Genomic DNA, 23,096 nt, shown 5'->3' with positions numbered 1-23,096 from the left:
GCTGTGAGGGAAGCCCTTTCAGTCTGTGGGGTCCTTTTTTTTTCCTTTTTCTTCTTTTTTGTTTCCTCGAAATTTGCTATTTAACATTTATTAACAGATTTTTAAAATGCATATATTAGTTTTATTTACAGCTATATCCTTAGAACCTAGTACTTAATGGGTAACAAATAAATATTTATTAAATATAAATCTAGCAATTCCTAGCTTTAATCTTTCCCATGAGCTTGATAGCTTGTATACATCCCTCAAGATCCTATAGAAAATGTCCCTCCTCTAGGAAGGCTTCTGCAACCCTTCCACAGTACTTTTATTGCACTTGGTATTAGCACAGAGCCAAAGTAGGAGACTATAGGCAGCACCTTATGTAAATCCTCGCAGCTTAGCTTAGTTTCAAATTTTTCCTTAGGAATTTGGTAACTATCAAAATGCCTAACCCCATCAACTAGAACAAAACAAATGATTCTATGGTGTTTTCTAAGACAGAAGGTATTTTATCTATTAATCAGCCTTGCCTCTTTTTTTACCTTTCTTTTAGTCCTAAAATGTTTCTGTTTTCTTTTAAACTTTTCATTTTGGAATAAACTTAGATTTAAAGTTGTGTAGATAAGAGAGACTTTCCTCCACAAATAGCACTTTTCGTTATGTGTCAAAGCAAAGAAATTTGACATTGGTACATGATTATTAGGTAAACTCCGGATTTCATTGGTTTCCCATTAATGTCTTCTTTCTACTCCATCAGCAAATGCCAGGCATCATGATACACTGAGTTATTGTGTCTCCTCATGGTCTGCTCTGGTCTGTGACAGTTTTTTTTGTTTGTTTTTCATGAGCTTGATAATCTCAAGTCCTGGGTATCCTTTAAAATGTCCCCCACTCTGGTTTATCTCATGTTCTTCTAATGCTTAGATTGGGATTACAGGTTGATGGAAAGACCGGCACAGAGGTGAAGTGCCTTTATCATCTCATCATTCCAGGTGACACGATGTCACTGGTAAGGTTCTCCTTGATCGCTTGGTTGAGGCAGTGTTTGCTAGGAGTCTCCACTGGAGAGGTACTATTTCTTTTCCTTTCCATGCTTTATTCTTTGGAAGCAAAGCTAGGATCTAGAATTTTATCTCATGTGTCCCAGAACCTATCGCCATGTTATAACTGTTAAGTGGAGACCCAATATCTGAGAATTACTATAAACATGCTATGCTGTGTTACTCAGATTACAAAATAACCCTAACTATGAAAAGGTAGGATGGGAGTGTTAGTGGAACTAATTAGTGCTGTTTGTCATAAGTCCTGTTCACATCTCCAATCCTGGTTGTATCTGGCCCCCTATGACAAATGACATAGTTGTTCCCAGGCACCTGCTCTGTACTAGCTGTGGTCTTGGACTCTGTGGCTTGGACCATGGAGTTGAGCTCCTCCAACCCCTGTCTTATACAGTAGGCAAAACTGCAGACCAGAGAGGGAGAGGGCTTGCCTAAAGTCACACAGCTCTTGAGTAGCAGAACCAGAACTGGAACTTGGTTGCTTCACTTTCCCAGAGTTTGCAGTAATGTTAGTCGTGATCTGGGACCCTCCTTCTCCAAACTCCTATTCAGTCAAGAAGGGTACTCTGCTTTTCTGCATGGCTTCCCATTCTAGTCTCAGTATCTGAGTTTCTATTCTACAACCAGCTGGGAGGGTCCCAAGAAGGATAATCATATTAATACATCCACCCAGCCCTCAAGTTCTTGGCAAGCAGGGTGACAGTTCCACTGAGTAATACATGCTGACACAGTAGATGGAAATAGTTGTTGGATGAATGGACTAGCAGAAACACTTTAAATTCACCAGCCCCTTCCATCTGGTTAAGGCCTGTCACCCACCTTGATGGTAGCATATTCCATGCCTTGAGAACACTTAACGACCTCGACCTTTATACCAGTGGTTTGACTAAAGACCTATCAAGGGTCCCTCTCCTATAAGAACCTATACTCTGGGGGCAGGGGCCATGTGGCCCTAGCTTACCAGCTGGATGTCAGCATTTAGAAAAGATGTTTGATGGATGAGTGAGTGAGTGGGTGAGTGAATGAGGTCCCAGGCACAGAGAAGACTGGGCTGTCACACACACACACACAGCCAAGTCTTCTAGAGGCCCAGATGCAGCTTCCATTTCTCACCAGCTGCCAGGCCATCACATCAGACGCAGGTTTTCAAATAGAAGTGAGAAGCTGAATGTTTGAAGCTAAACAAAGCAGTGAGCTAAGCCAATTTTCCTAGAGGCAAGCTGCTTCCCCCTCCACCCTGCCTGGCACCCCAGAGCCCGCAGCCAGGCCTGTCCCACTGCCAACCCTCAGCTTCCAATATCTGCACCCAGTCAGAGAATGTGGGGCTAGGGGCTTCTGCAAGGGAGGTCCCCCACCATCTTCTATCCTGTACGGCCAGGGCAGACTGCCTCTTTTCCCCTAGTCTACCCCACTCCCGGCCAACACACCCAGATCCTGGGGGTAGAAAGGGGAGATCTATATTCAGGAGTGGAAAGAAGAAAAGAAGATAGGAGAGCCTACATCTGGGCACCCACTGGGAGCTCTGCTAGGTGCTGGGTACCCCACCCAGGCCAGTAGTTCACAGCTCATTACCAGTCGGAGGCAGGGGCTGTCACTGCATTTTACAGATGTGGAAAAGGAGGCTCAGGTTACTAACCTGTCAAAGCCGCAAAGTCCCATCTGCGGCAGAGCGGATAGAACCTCAGCTCAGTCTGATTCCAGAGCCTGAAGTCTTGCCTCAGGCTGTGGAGAAGAGGTTTCTGGTCCCACACTCTCTTGTCTTCCTCAGTGCCAGAGTAATTCCCTTTTCTCTTCAGTCCAGATGAAATGCCACCAGGATGATTCACCCTCTTGTTTATTTTGGTTTTGTTTTTAAGGCTAATATAAGTAATGGGGGGCAGAGGTGTAGCTATTAGCCATTCAATCCCTGGTGAATTACACCAATCCATTTGCTTTCCTCTTTTAAAATTTTAATTTATTGAAGTATAATTGATTTACAATGTTGTGTTCATTTGCATTCCTTTTGATTCTACCCCCAGCTGAGTCTTCCTTGCATGGAGCAGAAGGAAATGCTAGGAAGAGATAGGGTCCCTTAACAGCCTTCACTGTAATCCGTGTGCAGACCAGGAAACTGAGGTCAAGAGCAAAGAAGAGAAATGCCCAAAGCCAGGTTAGGAAAGCAGGTAGAGTGAGACCCCAGTTCAGGAACAGGAAAGGAGAGTCCCGACACCAGGGCGAGCTCTAGCTAGCAAAGCTCCCTGGTGGAGGTGAAGGAAAAGCAAAGGTGAAGATAGGGGAAGGGTGTGGAAGGAAAGACGGAGGTTTTCAGAGAGAGGATTTTTCTGAAAGGGGCCACTGGGATACAGTTGCCTGTCCTAGAAAAGGAGGCCCAGACACTCCTACCCCACCAGCACCCATATACTTAGACACTGGTTTAAGAAGGTGCAAAGAACCTAACCCCATAGCAGGCGATAGCGTAGCATCTACCTGGAGCTCCTGCTCCACCACTCACAAGGCTTGTGGATCCCTCTGAGCCTCGGTGTCCTCTCCTGTAAAATGACTGCTTCCTTTTGAGGGAAGAGTTCATGACTATAAAGCATATAGTAACCCTAGCATGGGGCTTCCCTGGTGGCTCTGTGGTAAAGAATCTTCCTGCCTGCAGTGCTGAAGATGTGAGTTCAATCCCTGGGCTAGGAAGATCCCCTGGAGAAGGAAATGGCAACCGAGTCCAATATTCTGGCCTGGGAAATTCATGGACAGAGGAGTCTGGCAGGCTACAGTCCACAGGGTTGCAAAAGAGTTGGGCAGGATTGGCGACCAAACACACACACATACACACCCCTAGTATATGGTTGGCTTTCATTAAAAAAAGAACTGCTACCTTTTGTTAGGACTAGAAATGGACCTCTCACTTGGTCCTCTCTCTAATTCCTCCTGGGGCCTGACCTGAGATCTCTCACTAACTGGTCTGCACAACCATTAGAAACCCCTCCCAGGCAGTGTGCGGAGGCCAGGCCTGGGACCCAGGAAACGCGAATTCAGTTCCCACCTCTTCTACAGACTTGCTGTGTGAACATGGACTGGTGCCTTCACTTCTCTGGGCCTTAAATCTCCCATCTGGTAGTGAGCTTAACAGTCCCCAAGTGCTTTATTTCATTTACCCCTTATCCCTACCTCAGGTGATAAGAATTCACGATATTCCCCTTTCACTGATGTGGAAATCAGGGCACAGAGAGGTTCAGTGATATTCCTCAGGTTATTCATCTAGTAAGAGGCAGTCCTGGAGGACCTTAGAGGAGCGCTGAGGCAGATGGTGAGCATGGTGGGTTCCAGACAGGCTTGTGAGCCTGTGACAGATTTAAGAAGGCACAAGACTGGGATGCTGGGAGAGGGTGGGGGAATGTCTGACTCATCAAGGCAGCTGCAAGGGGAGGAGCTGGTGAGGACTGGAGGCAGTGGGGGGAAATGGGCCAGAGCCAAGACTATGGTCAGGAGCAGAGGGTGACCCTTGGAAAGTCTGGGGGGCCTCATGGGTACAGGAAGGAGCTCTGGGCTGAAGTTAGAACTCCTGGATGGCAGAGGATTTGTGTTGTGCCAAAGGCTGACATAGGAATCATGGCCTTGGGTATAATGCTGATCCATCCCATGATTACTGTTTATTTACAGCTCTCTTCTCTGCGCGGTAAAGCATCTGCTTGCAATGCAGGAAACCCGGGTTTGATCCCTAGGTTGGGAAGATCCCCTGGAGAAGGAAATGGCAACCCACTCCAGTACTCTTGCCTGGAGAATCCCATGGACAGAGGAGCCTGGCAGGCTACAGTCCATGGGGTCACAAAGAGTCGGACCCGACTGAGTGACTTCACTTTCACTTTCCCTGCATGAACTGCAGATGTTTATCAATACATCCTCATGATAATCTGGGGAGGGTAATGGGGGCGGCGATACCTGTTTCGCAAACTTTAGAGGTGGGTATTGGGTGGGAGCAGACAATTTAGAAAGATTTGGGCCATTTGTTAGAGCTAATCCTGGACTCCTCAGCAAAAGACAGGAAATCCTCCTGTCATAACTCTCAGCTGCTCTGTTGCTTGAATTCTCTCCATCAGAAAGGATGAAAACAGGTGCCACCAGTCAAATCTGTATTGGCTTGCAAAGGGTGTTAACACTTTGTAGTTAGTATTTTAAAACAGGGAGAAGTGGGACGACTGGAACTCGCATCCACAGCACTACTAAGTGTAAACAACCTCTTTGGAAAGCTGTTTGTCATTATCTGCTAAGAGCTGAATACCTACCTACATGCCCAGTGGCCCAGTAATTCCTTCTCCAGTTGCATCAGGGCACCAAAAGGCACATATAAAATGTGCAAGGCAGCACAGTGTGTAATTGACCCATACTGGAAACAAACCAAAAGCCCACCAACAATAGAGGGAATGAATAAATTGTGGTAGACTCACCCAAAGAATATTATGCAGCAATGAGGATGACATAACAGCTACATGAATGAATCTGTCACGACATTAAGGGACAGAAACTAGATGTAGTGTCCTGTGTTCCATGCGTATAAAGTTCAGAAACAGGCTACACTGTTTTATGGTATCAGAAGTCAGGACAATGGTTACCATTATTAAGGAAGGCCACTGGGAGGGGGCACTGGGATGGGGAGTTCTGGGCACTCACAGTGATTTGTTTCTTGATTTTGATGCTTCTCTCACAAGTACACTCATTTTGTGAAAATTCCTCAAGCTGTACACTTATAAGTAACTCCTTATACTTCAGTATAAGTTATACTTATAACTTAAGTCATACTTCATAATAAGTTTGTTTTGGGAAATTCCCTGGCAACCCACTGGTTAAGACTCTGTATTTCCACTGCCATGGCCCAGGTTCAATCCTTGGTCAGGAATCTAAGATCCAGCAAGTCATATGGTGTAGCCAAAACAAACAAAAGAGGCAGTACGACTAAAGAAGAAGGGAAAGAGAGAGTGGGAGTTTCTTTATAACTACCCAGATTTTCTGCTTCTCTGGAAAGTAGGACACTCTGACCACTCTGGCCTGTGGCCATGTCTGGCCAGTGATCCAGCCTGGCTGTGCCATTGAGAGGGCGTGAGATGTCCACTGACCGCAGTCCTCATCATTCTTGCCCCCTGTGACTGAGGCCAAGGACTAGTTACTGTTTATCAACCCAGCTGCAGCATTATTTTTTTTTAAGTTGAGAGGTCTTTGAATGGTCAATTTACCAAAGTAGAACAACAACAAAACAAAACCAAGAGGGCCATGTGATCCCAGGAAAAAATGGAAGAGACAATTCTTGTTTGGCCCTTTACACGTTTAATATGCAAACCCACTTCCGTCTTGGCAGGTCATCTGCCTAGCCTCTGGATGCCTCTCAGTTTATATCCCTTGCTCTGCAATGTCCCTGCCAGCATCTGGCCTCTGTTTGCACACCCTGATGACAAAGAACTCATTCCCTATCACGCTTTTCATTGCACGGCAGTTCTGCTGGTTGGAAACTGCTTTTTCAAGCTGACGTGATCTGAGAGTCTCAGACTGTGATGCCTGGATGGGACTCGGGGGGTGTCCTAGGCAGATGGCCTCAGCCTTTTAGTCCCCAGATCCCCCCTGGCTCTTTGCTGGGATCTACTGTGTCTACCTCTCCAGGGGAGTGAACTCACCTAAGAGGATGTATATCCAAGAGATAGTATTCTCTGGAGTGTTAAACTCTGAAAGGTCTTTGGGAACCACTGGTCTAGTCTAGCTCTCGGGCTTTGCAGGTAAATAGCAAATGTCCAAAGAGGAGAAGAAACATGCCCAAGGAAGCACTGTGAGAATGCCTTAGCAGATACAGCTCCCTGACCAGACATAGCTCCCTGACCAGACATCCAAGCCCTAGCTGGTCCCTGGGGATGTTTTCATCCAGCCTGACCCTAGCAGAGAGAAGAGGGAAATGGCAAAGAGACAGAGGGGTAAACTTTGGTGGTAAAAAGGGGAATGACACAAAAGGGAATCCAAGGAAGTCAGTGCCTCTCTTCAGGGCAGAGAATGCCAGGAGGGAGGCTGAGTGCCCTGGGTACAGCGCAATAGAAGTGGGGGCACAGGCTGGAGGAGCTAAGTGGGCATATGAATAGATGGCAGAGTCCATCACAAGTTTATTGACCCAAACTTCCTGCTCCCTCATGTGCTCTGAGCTCTTGCCAACTGTTCCCGAACACTTCCTCCCCTCCACGCTCTTCCCACCTCCAGGCCTTTGGTCCTAATGGTCCTTGGGCTGTTCCCCCATCTCTCTTCTGAGGCTCTGATGGGTCACCAACCAACACATGCTGGACTTGGTTGTGCCCTTTGGTGTGCTGGTCGCCCTCCACAGTCGTGGCTCTCTTAGTCCTCACAATGGCCCTGCAGATTGAATACAGCTATTTCCAACTGACAGGCAAGAAAACTGAGGCTTAGGAACAGAACATGTTTAAAACTTTTAGGAGCACAACATATTATGTGGGGAAGTGAAACTGAGACCCCAGGTCTTCAGGCTTCAAGTTCAATGTTCTTTCGAATATGCTTCACCATCCTGCTTTTCATGTGAAAACCATAGGATCTCATGTATATTCATAGAAAACAAAACTGGATGGAAACATCAAAAAATGGGAATAGTGGTTATCACTGGGTGATTTTTATCCTTTTCAGTCCAATATTTTCAATCAATTTTTAAAAATTTTTATTTATTTTTTGTTGGCTGTGGGCTTTCTCTGGTTGTGAGGAGCAGAGGTTACTCTCTAGCTGCACTGTCCAGGCTTCTTATTGTAGTGGCTGGTCTTTGCTGCAGAGCAAGGGCTCTAGGGCATGGGCTTAGTTGCCCTTAGCATGTGGAATCTTCCCAGACTAAAGATCGAACTTGGGTCCCCTACACTGGGAGGTAGATTCTTAATCACTGGGCCAATTTTTTTTTTTACAGTCCTCAACTTTTTTTTTTACAATGAACATGAATTTTTTCCCTATCATCAGAAGCAAAAAATAAGCATTAGAAGTTAAATCCTTCCCATCTTTCCAAAGTCCAGCTCAGTTTAGAAGGAGAACTTCCTAGAGATTAGCAGCTCTGTCCTCTAAGTGAAAGTGAAAGTGAAGTTGCTCAGTCGTGTCCGACTCTTTGCGACCCCATGGACTGTAGCCTACCAGGCTCCTCCGTCCATGGGATTCCCAAGGCAAGAGTACTGGAGAGGGTTGCCGTTTCCTTCTCCATTAAACCTTAGTAGTTTTGTCCTGCAGTCCCCTTGCTATGAACTGAATTGTGTCCACCTAAAATGCATGTGTTCAAGCCCTAATTCCCAGTAAGACTGTTTGGAGATAGGGTCTACAGGTGGTTAAAATAAGATTAAATAAGGTCATAAAAGGGGCTTCCCTGGTGGCTCAGACTGTAAAGAATCTGCCTGCAAAGCAGGAGACCCAGGTTCCATCTCTGGGACTAAGAGATCCCCTGGAGAAGGGAAGGGCAACCCACTCCAGTATTTGCCTGGGGAATTCTGTGGACAGAGAAGCCTGGTGGGCTACAGTGCAGGGGTTCACAAAGAGTCAGACAGGACTGAACAATTTTCACTTTCACTTTTGAGGTCATAAGGGTGGGACCTTGACCCATTAGGGTTAGTGTCCTTATAAGAGAGCTTTCTCTCTCTTTCTCTCCCCATCATGTAGTCAGAGCAAGGAAGTGGCTGTTTAGAAGCCAGGAAGAGCGTTCTTACCAGAAACTAACTCTTGGCCTCTAACTTCCAGAAACGTGAGAAAATAAATTTCTATTAATTTATCCATCCAATCTGTGGTGTTTTGTTATGGCAGCCCAAGCAAAGTGAGAGACAGCTTCCACAGAGAAGGAGAGTGGGCCTGACGCAGGGGTTAGGGTATTCATGAGACTTCTCAGAAGTGCTTAAGGTCGAGGCAGACTCCCAGATCAACCCCCAAGCCCAGGATTTCAAGTGAGCAGGTCTTAGATGGGAAGAGGGTCTTTGTAGATGTGATTAAAGATCTTAAAATAAGGAGATTATCTTGGATTGTCCAGGTAAGACCTAAATGCAACCATTGGTGTGCTTATAAAAAGAAAGCAGATAATATTCTGCTGGTTTTTGAGGATGGAGGAAGGGATCATGAGCCAAGGAATGCAAGAAAAGTAGCTCTAGAAACTGAAAAAGAGAAGGAAATGAATTCTCTCCTAGAGCCTCCCCATACTCAGGAAGGAGTATGGCCCTAAAGAACTTAATTGTGGTCAGTGAAACTGATTCAGGCTTCTGACTTCCAGAGTCATAAGACAGCAAATGTGTTATTATTTCCAACCACAAGTTGGTGGTAATTTGTTACAGCAGCAATAGCAAATAAGACACAGTGTCATATCCATTGTGTAAATAATCAGGAAAGTTTAGAGCAGAAAATAAATATCACCTCTGGTTCCAGAGCTGTAAGTGCTGGAGGTTTCAGGCTCACATATACCTTTGCTGTTAAGGTGAGAAGGAACTTCAAACCCCAAGTTCCTCTGGGAGAGCATTGACCAACCCTGATTTCCAGCATGTTCAAGTGAGGCCGGGTGAATCGGACATCCTGGGTTAGAATCCACCACTCAGGAGTTGGGTGACTTTGAACAAATTAATAGTTCCCTCTTTTCTTCTGACTCTGATATGCTTTAGAATCACCTGGAGTTAAAATCATACTTGTGGCCAATCCCCATGTTTAGACTCTGATTTAGGTAGTCTGGGGTAGGGTCTGGGCATGAGTATTTTTATAAGCCCCCTGGTGATTCTAACTGGCAGTCAGGCTGAGCAACCCCTCTCTAAATCTGTTCCTCCTCTGAGATAGAAATTGTAGTTAGGTATCCATCACATGGGTGTGAGGAGCCCCGAATCAGGTAATCCACGTAAAGTACTCAGCACACAGTAAGCCTTCAGTAAATATTAATTATTATTTCAATCTAGGCAGATGGATCATCTTAAATCATTACCATCTTTCAGTGTCCCCTTCTATCCCCTTTCAAAATTTTGAGGGAAAATAGGAAGGCTCAGTTGACCAATGACACGGTGACATTTTCAGGTACACAAGCCTTCACACTCTGGGGCTAAGCAGATGAGGTGTAACCAGAGGTCTCTCTGGCTTTGTGAGGATCCAGTGCCACACTCAAAGCAGAGGGAAATGTCGCTAAGCAAGTGCCTTGCTCCTAGCATTGCCTTAAGGTTGCAAGAAATGACCCATTTATACATATTCCAGAAGGAAAGGGCCTCTCTGGGAGGCAGATCAGAATTTTTAAAAAATCCTTCCAGTTTTAAGACCAAGAGCTTGATTTATTATGGACTCAAGGGCTGCCTTGAAGGGGTGACCTCGAGTTTTTGAAAATAATGGCCTTTCCTCTTCTGTGCTCCTCAGTGCTCTTCAGGCAGAGGGAGGAAACCGTTTCCTAGCTGGAGAGAGCTTTGGGAAGGGAACCCAGGGGCTGCAAGCCCTGGGAGCAGGAATCAGGAGACGAGCAGGAGCAGACCCAGGTTTTGGGGGGCCCAAAGCCTGCACCTTAGGGGTAGGATGGGGTACTCTCTGCCACAACTGCTGCTCTGGGAAGCAGAAAATGACAGTGGTGATTATGAAGAGATAATGATGAAACGGGTTTGCAAAGGTTACTTGGTGAATAAACCACCAGCCTCAGTATAGCCATTCCTTTGTCCCCGCTTGAGGTCTGAGATGGACTAGGTGGAAGGCAGTCTGAGATTCCAGCCTCGGCCTTGTAGCAGGAGGATGGTTCAGCCCCCTCATTTCCCGGCCTCCCCACTTTGTTTTGTTTTTGCTTGAAAACAAGATTGAATTATCCTTTTTCCCTCTGGGTATTTCGAGTCAGGAAGCCTGTTAAATAAACATGCCTATTACAGGCGCTGATCTGTCCCCAGCAGGCAGTTAATTGCCAGTCCGAGGCCACAGATGTAGTGGCTTCTGGACGTGGAGACTGCCTCTTTTCCGGCTCTGCCATGTATCACCTGGCCTGCTAGTGTAATTTTGCCTGGCTTGAGGTGATCCAGTCTCCTGTCCCGTATAGTCAGGGTGACAATGCTACGAATTCACAGTCCTCCCATCCCAGTGATGAACCCCTTTGACTCAAGTCCTGAATGAAAAGGCAGGACTCATTTTCAGCTGAAAAGGACTAGTACTGCCACGCGTGTGCACACTGAGTCACTTCAGTCGTGTCCAACTCTGTGTGACCCCAGAGGAGCCAGCCAGGCTCCTCTGTCCATGGGATTCTCCAGGCAAGAATACTGGAGTGGGTTGCCATGCCCTCCTCCAGGGGATCTTCCCATCCCAGGGATTGAACCCTCGTCTCTTATGTCTCCTGCGTTGGCAGGCGGTTCTTTACCACTAGCACCACCTGGGAAGCCCCAGGACTGCCATATAGGTGTTTTAAAATGAAATGATCCTTCCTGCCTACCGCGCCCGCACGCTTCGAGGCATGGGGCAGAGCCTCTGGCCGGCCCGCGCCACCTGAGGATCCCAGAAGCCGCCCCGCCATGGAAGAGGACCAGGAGCTGGAGAGGAAAGCAATAGAAGAGCTGCTGAAAGAGGCAAAACGTGGGAAAACAAGAGCAGAAACAATGGGACCAATGGGCTGGATGAAGTGTCCTCTTGCCGGGACAAATAAAAGATTTCTAATTAACACAATTAAGAACACCCTGCCCTCCCACAAAAAGCAAGACCACGAACAAAAAGAGGACAGCAAGGAACCGGCGAAAAGCCAGAGCCAGAAGGAGGAAGGGCGCCAGAAGCACCGGTCTCACCCGTACAAGCACAGCGTCCACGCCCGGCGCTCGCCGCCCGGGAAGCGGGGAACGCGGGGCGGCCACGAGAAGTCGCAGACGCGGTCCAGCAAGCGGTGAGGTGGGGGCCCAGGGCCCAGCGAGACCCTCCCAGCGCCCGGGCCTGGGGTGGTGCGGAGACACCAGGACGGGTTTACAGCAGGGCCTCAGTCCTGACGGCGGACAGTCAGCCGAGGCTCCACGAAGGAAGGAGCACAGCGACGTCCCGGCAGGTTTAAGTGGCTTCAGCAGTGTAATATACATTCGTCTGGGTTTTCTTCTGTCTTGTTTGGAAGTTGGTTTCAAAATAAATCTAGAATTTACAAAAAAAAAAAAAAAAAAAAGAAATGATCACTTACCAATTTGTAAGCAGCTGCTATCTAAGCCCCCAGTAGCTCACCTCCACTCTAGCCTCCAAATCCCTGCCCTAGGACCCCGCTCCCCTCAACAAATCTTCCCATGATTCAGCATCCAGAGGAGCAATGCCTGGCTAAGCGAGGGGGACATAAGAACAAGCCACAGAAGAATTACAGCCAGGCTCATGTACGGTGTCAGTGCTGGGTATCATGTCAGTCAGTGTTTTGAAAAGTGTGCCTAGGCCCCTGCATGGGTTCAAGTACTTCCCAGTCTTGACACTGGCTCTCTGAGGAGCCTCCCCAACCTTTATACCCCAGAGTAGAGCCCAGCTTGTGGCAGCACTCACTGTGCAGCTGGGAATGAGGCCCCCTCCCAGCCAGGGACCCCTGGTCTGTCTTCTGACTCTCCTTTCTAGCAGGTCATCTTGTCCAAAAGTTCAGCCCTATAAGGACAGACCAACTGTCCTGCAACCCCAAGGAGGACTCTCACCAGGACAGGTGGAGGCCATGCTCCCTGGCTCCTGCCCCCCGTCGCTTTATGCTGTCCCTTCCTCATGAATATTCCTAGACCCGCTCGGCCCAGGGGCATAGCTTGGAAGGACCATGGAGCCATAGGCTCCTGGAACTGTCTCAGGGTCACCAGGGATGGGGTCTGCCAAGCTGCTTCTTTTTACCTGGCTTGACATTGGCCTTCTGCGTAAGATTTCATTTGGGTCAGTGATCTAGCCTAATCCTCTCACTCCATGGACAGTTAGATCCAAAGAGCACAGTGAGGCAGGCAGCCTGGGATCCAGGCCTCTGGCCCTCCAGCCTGGGGCTCTGCCCACTACCCTCATGCCCTCTCTCCTCTGTAGTTCCATTGTCCTCATTGTGGAGACACATCACTCTGTTCTGGGGAAGGACTATTCCATGACCCATACGTAATCCATATGAACAGACGTGCAGTGGGAAACACCTTTCTTATTCCAACCCTGAGGCAATTTCACCAACCTGCAGCTGATGCCTTAATTAGGATGCAGCCTATCTGAAAGGTTGTTTAAATATCACACCTGGCACACCAGGTGAACGATAGGTAAGACTGTGTGCCACCTGTGGGTCCTTATCACAGATGCTCGTCCAACCCCCTCCTCCCCATGGATTCCCTGTAGGACGTGGAGAAATCCTTTTGCCCCTCTGAGCCGCAGTCTCCCCCTCTGTACAATGGTGAGGTTGGACCTGAAGCTCTAACAGTTCCCTTGTTCCCTGATCTGTCCCTGATGCTGTGAGGCCAGGGGCAGGATTAGCCGTCCTGGGAATCCTCTCTGGTAGGGGCTGCTCCTGCCGGATGACACATAGAGGCAGATGCCTGGCAGGATCTTTGGAACCAGATTTGGAAAGGAGAGACTCAGCCTGGGCTAGTCACCTACAGTCACTTGCCTGGTACTTAAGACTGTGGCATTCCCAGTCAAGCTTTGCAATTCCGGATGTCCCACTTCTAGTCAGTCATTTTCTCTCTCTCAGCCTCAGTGTCCTCACTTGTCAATGAAATGGCTAACACTTGTCTTCACAGCAGAAGGGTCTGTAGACTCCTAGTTATCCACCATGTTCGTCTTTCTGCAGTCACAGAAATGGAAGCCCTCAAAATGACCACCCAAAATGAAGTGCAGCCTCCACTGCAGCTAGCTGTACCATGTAACTAAGTTCTTGCCAATGGGATGAAAGTATACGTGTTTCAGGGCAGCTTTGGAGACTATCTTGCTGACCACATGCTTCACTGAACCCAGGGTAGTTAAGGCACGACCAGGAAAGCTGGAAGAAGACTTGAGGAGCAGTGGGGACTGTAGATATGTTTATTCTCTCTGGGCAGCAGCAGCTGGGAGTCTTCAAAGACTACTGATATACTAAGACAGGACAAAAGTGACTCATGGCCAAGTGGGCACACAGGCACAGTGCTACCAAGGCCAGCAATATCGTTGTTTAGTTAAGAGGCCGTGAGAGACTGGGGCAGGAGTGCCTGACTGATGCCATGTTGTCAGTTCATTTCTCCACAGAGACCCTTCTTTAAAAGCAGCTGGCATGCATTCTTTGCCTTTTCGTTTTCCCTTCTTCCCTCCTTTCTGCCCCCTGAAGTACGGATGCGGTAGCTGCCTTCTTGAACCATGAAGATAATGCTCACTGCTAAGGATGACCAAATGATGAATCAGAAGGGGCAAGTATCCTTGAGGATCATTTATCACCTTCCTAGACTGCTTACCTCTGGGATTCTTTTACTTATTTAGAGAAATCAACTCTTGCCACTGTTATTAGAGTTTCTGTCACTCAGAGCTAAACCTAATCTTCACTCACTGCCATGGGATCTGATGAAATTAAAAGGTTCTCTCTCTAACCCTCCTGCCTTAGAGTCCTTCTGTGCCTCCTCAGAATGACATTGAGACCTTTAGCATGACACTTCAGGCCCTTTGTGATCTGTTCCCTCTAAGTGCTCCAGCCTTGGCTTTCTCACTGCTCCCCTCCCTGCCCATCACACTACAGGTACCAGCCAGCAGGAGCTACTCATAGCTCCCTGAGCCACCAAGCTGCCACTTACTCTGGCCTTTAGCATATGCAACTGTGTCTTCCGAAAATGGCATCTCTCCCCCCAGCCCTTTTCAAGTTTCAAGACTCAGCCCAAGTATCACCTCTTCCAGGAAGCCTCCCCAGACTTTCCCAGATTTGTTTTGCTCCATTTCTTGTTTCTTTGTGTTCTGCCACGTGAGAGAAGCATGGCAGTTTCTGCCTCCCCAGCCCGTGAGTGATCTGAGGATGGGGATGGTGGCTGGTTCATCTCTGCATGGCCAGGGCCTCTGTGACAGGGTTGTCAGTAAGAGAAGCTGGGTGAGTGAGGGATAATGGATGCTGGATGCTCGTCAGTGTGGGAACTGCTGGGCCTGGTGAGGGCTGTGCTGAGGAAATAGTCTTTGAAGCAGAGAGAACTGACTGGAGACAGTGGTGAAAGTCAAGGGCCTCCTGAGCAGCTCTTCATCCCTGCTGTCCTCCTCTGGTCGCCTAGGAGTTGGATGCTGCTGGATCCAAGAGGCCCTGGTGAGTCTGTTGGCAAACGACACTGTGTGTCATTTACAGTGGGGCAGCACACCAGGTTCACCCAACAAGCAAGTGTGTGAGGGTACATTTGGTCCCTGCCAACTCTTTGTGCTTCAACCATTGCCTCATCATGGCCCAGATCCAGCGAAGACAACTGGATGGGAAAGTCAGCTGACCAGGTTTCATAAGAAAGCATGTATTTGGAGTCCAAACTTTGTGGTCCAAGGACCCTGCTAACAATTAGCAGCTCTACTAGAACTTTCTAATAGCTAATAGCTATTTTGTCCATCTCATAGCCCCTCCTTTTATAGTGGAGAAGGTCAAGGCCAAGAGAGAGGAAGTTGCCCAAGGTCACATAGAGAGGCTGGTGCGGGGACCAGGAGCCAGGCTCTCAGTCCAGCCTCCATGCACTTTGCTCAACTCCTGTCTGGTTCTGTGATTGCTGTCCAATAATTAACTGTGGATTTAGAAAGACATGGACCCCTTGGGACCATTCATAAGGGTCACGAAGGGACAGATCCATTACAGAGGCTTTGAACCAGGAGAACACATCCTATTGATGTGGTAACATAACCTTTTCTTAATTTTTTTAAACTTTTTATTATCAGCAAGTTTAAATACACACACAGAGAGAAAGAGTATAATGAATCCCCTGTGCCCATCAGCAGCCAGCTTAATAATTATCAACACCTGCTGTTCTTGGTAACATAACTTGGTAACATAAATTTTCCCAGGAAACTAGAGGAGACACATGCTTCAACCAGTATGATCTTTTCAAATTGCAAATGGGATTGGGATCATGTTAACTGGCCTCCTTTTCCTCAAAAGTCTAGTAGGATCCTCTACTGTTGAAAAGAAGACAGAGCTGGGGCCCCCTGCCCTACTCTAGACAGTCTGTTTCCAGACTTTTTCAAGTGAGGGAAAGATATACTTCTCTTCCTTTAAGCCACTTTTATTTTGAATTTTCTCTCAAGTTAGTAGCTCATGAGTGTGGCTACATATTAGAATCAATAGAGGAACTTCAAAACAAAATGAAACAACAGCAAAAACCAGACAACGTAGTACGATACTGAGGGAATTCCAATTCTATCGGTCTGGAGTGTTTCTCAGGCAGAAGTGTTTCAGAAAGCTTTCCCGGTGATGCTGACACACAGCCACAGTTGAAAACCTCTGTTTAATCATGTGTGTCTGAACTGATTCTAATACATGGCTCAGCTGAAAGGTCATCTTCCCCCAAGAAGTCCCAGGAGGAGGGAATCTGGGCTCTCTCCTTGTGCTTCCACAGACTTTAGTGAGATATCACTTCACACCCACTGGTGGTGGTGGTGGTTTAGTCACGAATTCATGTCCGACTCTTTGCAGTCCCATGGACTGTAGCCTGCCAGGCTGCTCTGTCCATGGGATTTCCCAGGCAACAATAGTGGAGTGAGTTGCCATTTCCTTCTCCAGGGGATCTTCCTGACTTAGGAATCAAACTTGTGTCTCCTGCTTGGCAGGCAAATTCTTTACCACTGTGCTACCTGGGAAGCCCCCTTGTGCTTCCACAGAGCCAGATGCTAATACCTGTTAGAGGTATATGACAATTTACTGTGTTCATTTTGTTTGGGTCAGTCTCTCTGCTGTCTTCTCAGCTCCTCCACGTGGGAACGTGTTCGATTTATCCAATGAGTCTGGTCCAGAAGTCAGGGTTCTTACCCAGGCCTCCAAAATTCTATGTAGTCTGGTCCCTGTCCATGCCTCCAGCCTCTTCCAGAACCATCCATCCCTTTGTGCTTCTTGCTTCTGTCCCATTTGTCTTCTCCCAGTTCTTTGAATACACTCTGACCCCTCTCACCTCTAGGAGTGAGCACATGCCTATCCCTTTCACCTGCAACGCGAACTTGCCTCTTCCCTCAGTGGGGCTTTACTAGTCTTTCAGACCTCACTCTCCACTCTCGCTATGCAGTGCATGGGCTTGGCACTAGCAGCGCTGGCGTCACTGGGTAGCTTGTTAGACACACAGAAAAGAAGGCATTTATAGTTAACAAGGTGTAACGAGATCTCTCTTATTTTACAGAATGCTACAATGGGTAGTTCTGACTCAAAAATATTGTTGGTGAAGGCAGGAGAGCTCAGTTCAGTTCACTTCAGTCACTCAGTCACGTGTGACTCTTTGCAACCCCGTGGACTGCAGCACTCCAGGCCTTCCTGTCCATCACCAACTCCCGGAGTTTACTCATACTCATGTCCATTGAGTCAGTGATGCCACCCAACCACCTCATCCTCTGTCGAACCCATCTCCTCCCGCCTTCAACAGTTCCCAGCATCAGTACTTCACATCATGTGGCTAAAGTATTGGAGCTTCAGCCTCAACATCAGTCCTTCCAATGAATATTCAGAACTGATTTCCTTTAGGATGGACTGGTTGGATCTCGTTGCAGTCCAAGGGACTCTCAACAGTCTTCTCCAACACAATTCAAAAGCATCAATTCTTCAGTGCTCAGCTTTCTTTATAGTCCAACTCTCACATCCATACATGACTACTGCAAAAACCATAGCCTTGACTAGACGAACCTTTGTTGGCAAAGTAATGTCTCTGCTTTTTAATATACTGTCTAGGTTGGTCATAACTTTTCTTCCAAGAAACAAGCATCTTTTAATTTTATGGCTGTAGTCACCATCTGCAATGATTTTTGAGCCCAGGAAAATTGTCTCTCACTGTTTCCATTGTTTCCCCATCTATTTGCCATGAAGTGAAGGGACTGGATGCCATGATCTTAGTTTTCTGACCACTGAGCTTTAAGCCAACTTTTTCACTCTCCTCTTTCACTTTCATCAAGAGGCTTTTTAGTTCTTCGCAGGAGACGGAGGAGAGGGGGGTGCTGTTTTTAAAAGGAATGCTGGGCAGGCAAAAGAAATGATGTCCACCATAATTATGGTGTGTCTACACAACAGAATACTGTCGGCCTGACCTGCTCCAGCTAGGCCAGTGGCCATAAACCCAAATGCTTACAAGGACTATCAATGAGTAAATCAATGTATTAGTTTTCCATTTGTTAGCTGTAACAAATTATTACAAATTTAGTGTCTTAAAAGCAACACACACTTTATCTTACTCTTCTGGGGACTCGGAAGTCTGAAATAAGTATCACTGTGCAAAATCAAGGTGCTGGCAAACCCTTCTGGAGACACTAAGGGGAAACCCTTCCCTTGTCTTTCCCAGCTGCTTGAATTCTTTGCCGTGTGGCTGCATCACCCCAACCTCTGCTTCCATCATCACATCTTCTCTGATGTGGACATTCCTGTCTCTTTGATGAGGACCCTTGTGATTACACTGGAGCTCCCATATAATCCAGGATCACCTCCCCATCTCCCAATCCTCCCTACCTCAGGAGCCTTAACTGCAGATGCCCAGTGCTGCCACGTCTTCCATCCCAATGTTGGTTGCATGCTTGTGTGGGAGGGAGTGAGCAAGGAAGTCAGGCAGCTGAGAGGGAAACTGAGTTTGTGGTAAAGACTTAGGCCTGGCTTGGTTTGACAACATTCAGATTTAGTTCATGTACACAGAGTGTAAATTTAGTAGAGTGTGGAGGATCACCTAAGAGAAAAAGTGGGGTATATTTTGGTTTGCTTTTACATGCACCTTTATTTTTAAACTTCCATTCCCTGTAACTCTCTCGGGGTCTTGACCGGGTCTTCCATCTGCAGTTCAAATGCTGAGAACAGAGGAACCTGCTATGTCCAGTGTAGAATCAATGTTCAGGGCAGCTTACATGTCTTTTTGTTTGAAATCTGTTTTTTATCTCTAAGCCTGGAATCTTCTCCAGTAACTTCCTAGGGATCCAAGGCTTCAAAACCTTGAAGGAAAGAAACAGCTTCTCTTCCCACATCAGGGCAGTGTAAACACATCCCTGAATGACATTCCTTGCTGATAATGACCTGACTGTGGCTTGTGTTATCTCACCATTTCCCTTCAATTCTTTTAGTCCAAACACTTACAGGAGCTCCAGGCTCAATATTCATCTAAGAGGCATGGATTTTTTTGTTAATTAAAAAGCTGAATCTAAAATATTCCTTCTGCAAAAGTTATCTGTGCATTTTACCCTGAGTTATTGCACATTCATCCTTCTTTCCAAATCATAAATGTCAAGCATTGTGGAAATTTTTTTGTTTTTTTAAATTTTTGCATGTTTTTACAAATGCCTTTCAGCAGGACTGACTACTTTGGTGACTTCCGATGCCAGCCACAGCTTATGAATGTCAGGCATGGATCTGCTGAATGGAATCTAGATGCAGATAAAACATTCCCTCAATAAGTCTCTTTATGAAAACCATCCATGATGGAGTCATAGAATCCCAAAGACCACTTAGGCTGATGCTTCCTAAATATAGTTGTGCGTCAGAAGCATATGGGAAACTTAAAAAAATCTTGGGTTGCAGCCAATATCTAGTAATTTAGAATCTCTTAAAGGTAAACCCAGGGAGATTATAAAGTTTTTTGTTGTTATTTTTTTTTTATTACAGTCCCCAGGCAATTCTGTTGCACAGCTAAGTTTGGGAACTACCTGTCTAGTTCAGTACTTATTTGGTATTTTCTACAGAATAAACCATCTTGCCAAGTGGTTTTACTACCCTTTTTTTCTTCTCCAGTGATGAGGGGCTCACTACCTTTCAAGGCAGCCCTTCCCACCCAACCTTGGCCGGCTCTGCTTTGTCTTGAGGCTTTTCCTCTGTCCCAGGTAACTTACCCTCACAGGTCTGACTCCATCTTCTAGGACCCCTCAGACTATGTCTGCTTTTGCCCTTTGGAGATTTGGAGGGTACAGTCCTGTTCCTTGAGCTTTAAGGGGTGGACACTCCCAGTTCCTTCAGCTGCTTCTCACAGGACACAGCCTTCAACCTCTCCCCAGGGAGCCACTTCTTCTTTGCTACTAGACTCTCACACCTACCACAGCTTTCCAAGCAGTCTGACCACATGAAGACTGACACTTGCTTTGTCATGGACTCCCTGCCTCTATTAATGAAGCCTGTTACTAATTGACCAAATAATCCTTAAGTCAATGCACCATGGAGTGAGTGCCATGTCAAGCACCCAAAGGGTGCTAGGCTGGCCAAGCCTATAAGGGGAGGCAGAAGGGTTTTTGCAAGGGGCCACATGGTTGTTAGGAAAATATGAACACAGATGTGGCAAGACACAAGATATAATGCTTTTAGTGAAGAACCAAATTTTGCAGCAAGGACTGAGAACATCCTAAGGATGACATGGTAAAAAGAGAGTTCACAGAGATGTAGCTTAAGGAAAGAATTATGTGAATTAGGTTCAAACAAGAAAGTGTGAAGACTCTAAATATGTGGAGAGGTTGAGATTTAATACAGATATTGGGTGCTGGCAAAAATTGCTGAACTGGCCGGAGGGAGGGAGAATCAGGGAGTACTTGACCTTCCAGACTGACTGCCAGAATGAGATGGATATGGCCTACCAGCCTTGTTAATAAACAACCTCGTAGCTTTCCAACCTATCCAACAAGCAGGAGGGTGTAGTGGAGATGAAGTGACTGACAGATGCAAGTTCAGGATTTAGCATCCTTTATGGGGCTTCCCCATGACTCAGCAGTAAAGAATTCATCTGCAATTCAGGAGCCACAGGAAACTCAGGTTTGATCCCCTGGTCCAGAAAATCCCCTGGAGGAGGGCATGGCAATCTACTACAGTATCTTTGCCTGGAGAACCCCATGTACAAAGGAGCCTGCTGGTCTACAGTCCATGGCGTCGCAAAGAGTTGGATACAACTGAAGTGACTTAACATGCATGGCATCCTTTACAGCAACAAGATGGAGACAAAATTTAAATGTTCATCAACAATCCACCCTGCTGCAGAAATCTACACCACACTAGAGAGGATAATGTTGTTTTTAATTAATTTTCCCTTGGTGGCTTAGTGGTAAAGAATCTGTCTGCAATGCAGGAGACACAGAAGTTGCAGGTTTGATCGCTGGGTCAGGAAGATACCCTGGAGAAGAAATGGCAACCCACTCCAGTATCCTTGCCTTAATTAGCGACGTGAGGAAAAGTTCATTTTTTTAAACCATTTTTTTAAAAAAGGTAGCTAAATAGAGGTCATCATATAATTCATATTGGACACTGCTTTTAAAAGAATTTTTGAAAAATGCAGAGGGAAAACTATCAGCAAGGTGAATGGCAAATTTTGAGTGAAGGATTGAAGGTAATATGTTTTCTTCTTGTGTACCTTTCTGCATTTTCCAAGCTTTCTACATTGCGCATATCTTTTTTGGGGGGGGCGGGGCAGGACATATTTATTTATTTATTTTCATTCAGGTATTTTCTTTTCTTTGTTTTTATTTTTTACTTTATTTTACTTTACAATACTGTATTGGTTTTGCCATAGCTCAACATGAATCCACCACGGGTGTACGTGAGTTCCCAATCCTGAACCCCCCTCCCACCTCCCTCCCTATACCATCTCTCTGGGTCATCCCAGTGCACCAGCCCCAAGCATCCTGTATCCTGCATTGAACCAAGACTGGCGGTTTGTTTCTCACATGATATTATTCATGTTTCAATGCCATTTTCCCAAATCATCCCACCCTCTCCCTCTCCCACAGAGTCCAAAATCTGTTCTATACATCTGTGTCTCTTTTGCTGTCTTGCATACAGGGTTATCATTATCATATTTCTAAAATCCATATATATGTGTTAGTATAAGGTGTTTTTCTGGCTTACTTCACTCTGTATAATAGGGTCCAGTTTCATCCACCTCATTAGAACTGATTCAAGTGTATTCTTTTTAATGGCTGAGTAATACTCCATTGTGTATATGTACCACAGCTTTCTTATCCATTCATCTGCTGATGGACATCTAGGTTGCTTCCATGTCCTGGCTATTATAAACAGTGCTGCAATGAACATTGGGGTACACGTGTCTCTTTCAATTCTGGTTTCCTTGGTGTGTATGCCCAGAAGTGGGATTGCTGGGTCATAAGGCAGTTCTATTTCCAGTTTTTAAAGGAATCTCCACACTGTTCTCCATAGTGCCTGTACTAGTTTTCATTCCCACCAACAGTGTAAGAGGGTTCCCTTTTCTCCACACCCTCTCCAGCATTTATTTTTGGATCGCAGCCATTCTGACTGGTGTGAAATGGTATCTCATTGTGGTCTTGATTTGCATTTCTCTGATAATGAGTGATGTTGAGCATCTTTTCATGTGTTTGTTAGCCATCTGTATGTCTTCTTTGGAGAAATGTCTATTTAGTTCTTTGGCCCATTTTTTGATTGGGTCATTTATTTTTCTGAAATTGAGCTGCATGAGTTGCTTGTATGTTTTTGAGATTAGTTGTTTGTCAGTTGCTTCATTTGTTATTATTTTCTCCCATTCTGAAGGCTGTCTTTTCACCTTGCTTATAGTTTCCTTGGTTGTGCAGAAGCTTTTAATTTTAATTAGATCCCATTTGTTTATTTTTGCTTATATTTCCAGTATTCTTGGAGGTGGATCATAGAGGATCCTGTTGTGATTTATGTCAGAGAGTGGTTTGCCTATGTTCTCCTCTAGGCGTTTTATAGTTTCTGGTCTTACGTTTAGATCATTAATCCATTTTGAGTTTATTTTTGTGTATGGTGTTAGAAAGTGATCTAGTTTCATTCTTTTACAAGTGGTTGGCCAGTTTTCCCAGCACCACTTGTTAAAGAAATTGTCTTTACTCCATTGTATATTCTTGCCTCCTTTGTCAAAGATAAGGTGTCCATAGGTGCGTGGATTTATCTCTGGGCTTTCTATTTTGTTCCATTGATCTATATTTCTGTCTTTGTGCCAGTACCATACTGTCTTGATGATTGTGGCTTTGTAGTAGAGCCCGAAGTCAGGCAGGTTGATT

The 23,096-nt window shown here is 46.2% G+C and overlaps 1 protein-coding gene across 1 annotated transcript; it reads left to right on the top strand.

The window, feature by feature from the left end:
• The first annotated feature begins 11,456 nt into the window (after nucleotides 1-11,456).
• Nucleotides 11,457-12,143, top strand: LOC138434546 (protein POLR1D-like). Its single transcript, XM_069579364.1, has one exon. The coding sequence runs from the start codon at nucleotides 11,528-11,530 to the stop codon at nucleotides 11,891-11,893; it is 366 nt and encodes a 121-aa protein (XP_069435465.1). The 5' UTR covers nucleotides 11,457-11,527; the 3' UTR covers nucleotides 11,894-12,143.
• Nucleotides 12,144-23,096: the final 10,953 nt, after the last annotated feature.

This window comes from Ovis canadensis, chromosome 2, assembly GCF_042477335.2.
Source record: "Ovis canadensis isolate MfBH-ARS-UI-01 breed Bighorn chromosome 2, ARS-UI_OviCan_v2, whole genome shotgun sequence".
Taxonomy (NCBI): Eukaryota; Metazoa; Chordata; class Mammalia; order Artiodactyla; family Bovidae; genus Ovis; species Ovis canadensis.
Note: the sequence above shows the minus strand (reverse complement) of the source record. Positions and strands in the feature narration are given on the sequence as shown.

What these genes read in the sequence shown, in the direction of transcription:
- LOC138434546 (XM_069579364.1), top strand. Translation starts at nt 11,528, where the DNA reads ATGGAAGAGGACCAGGAGCTGGAGAGGAAAGCAATAGAAGAGCTGCTG.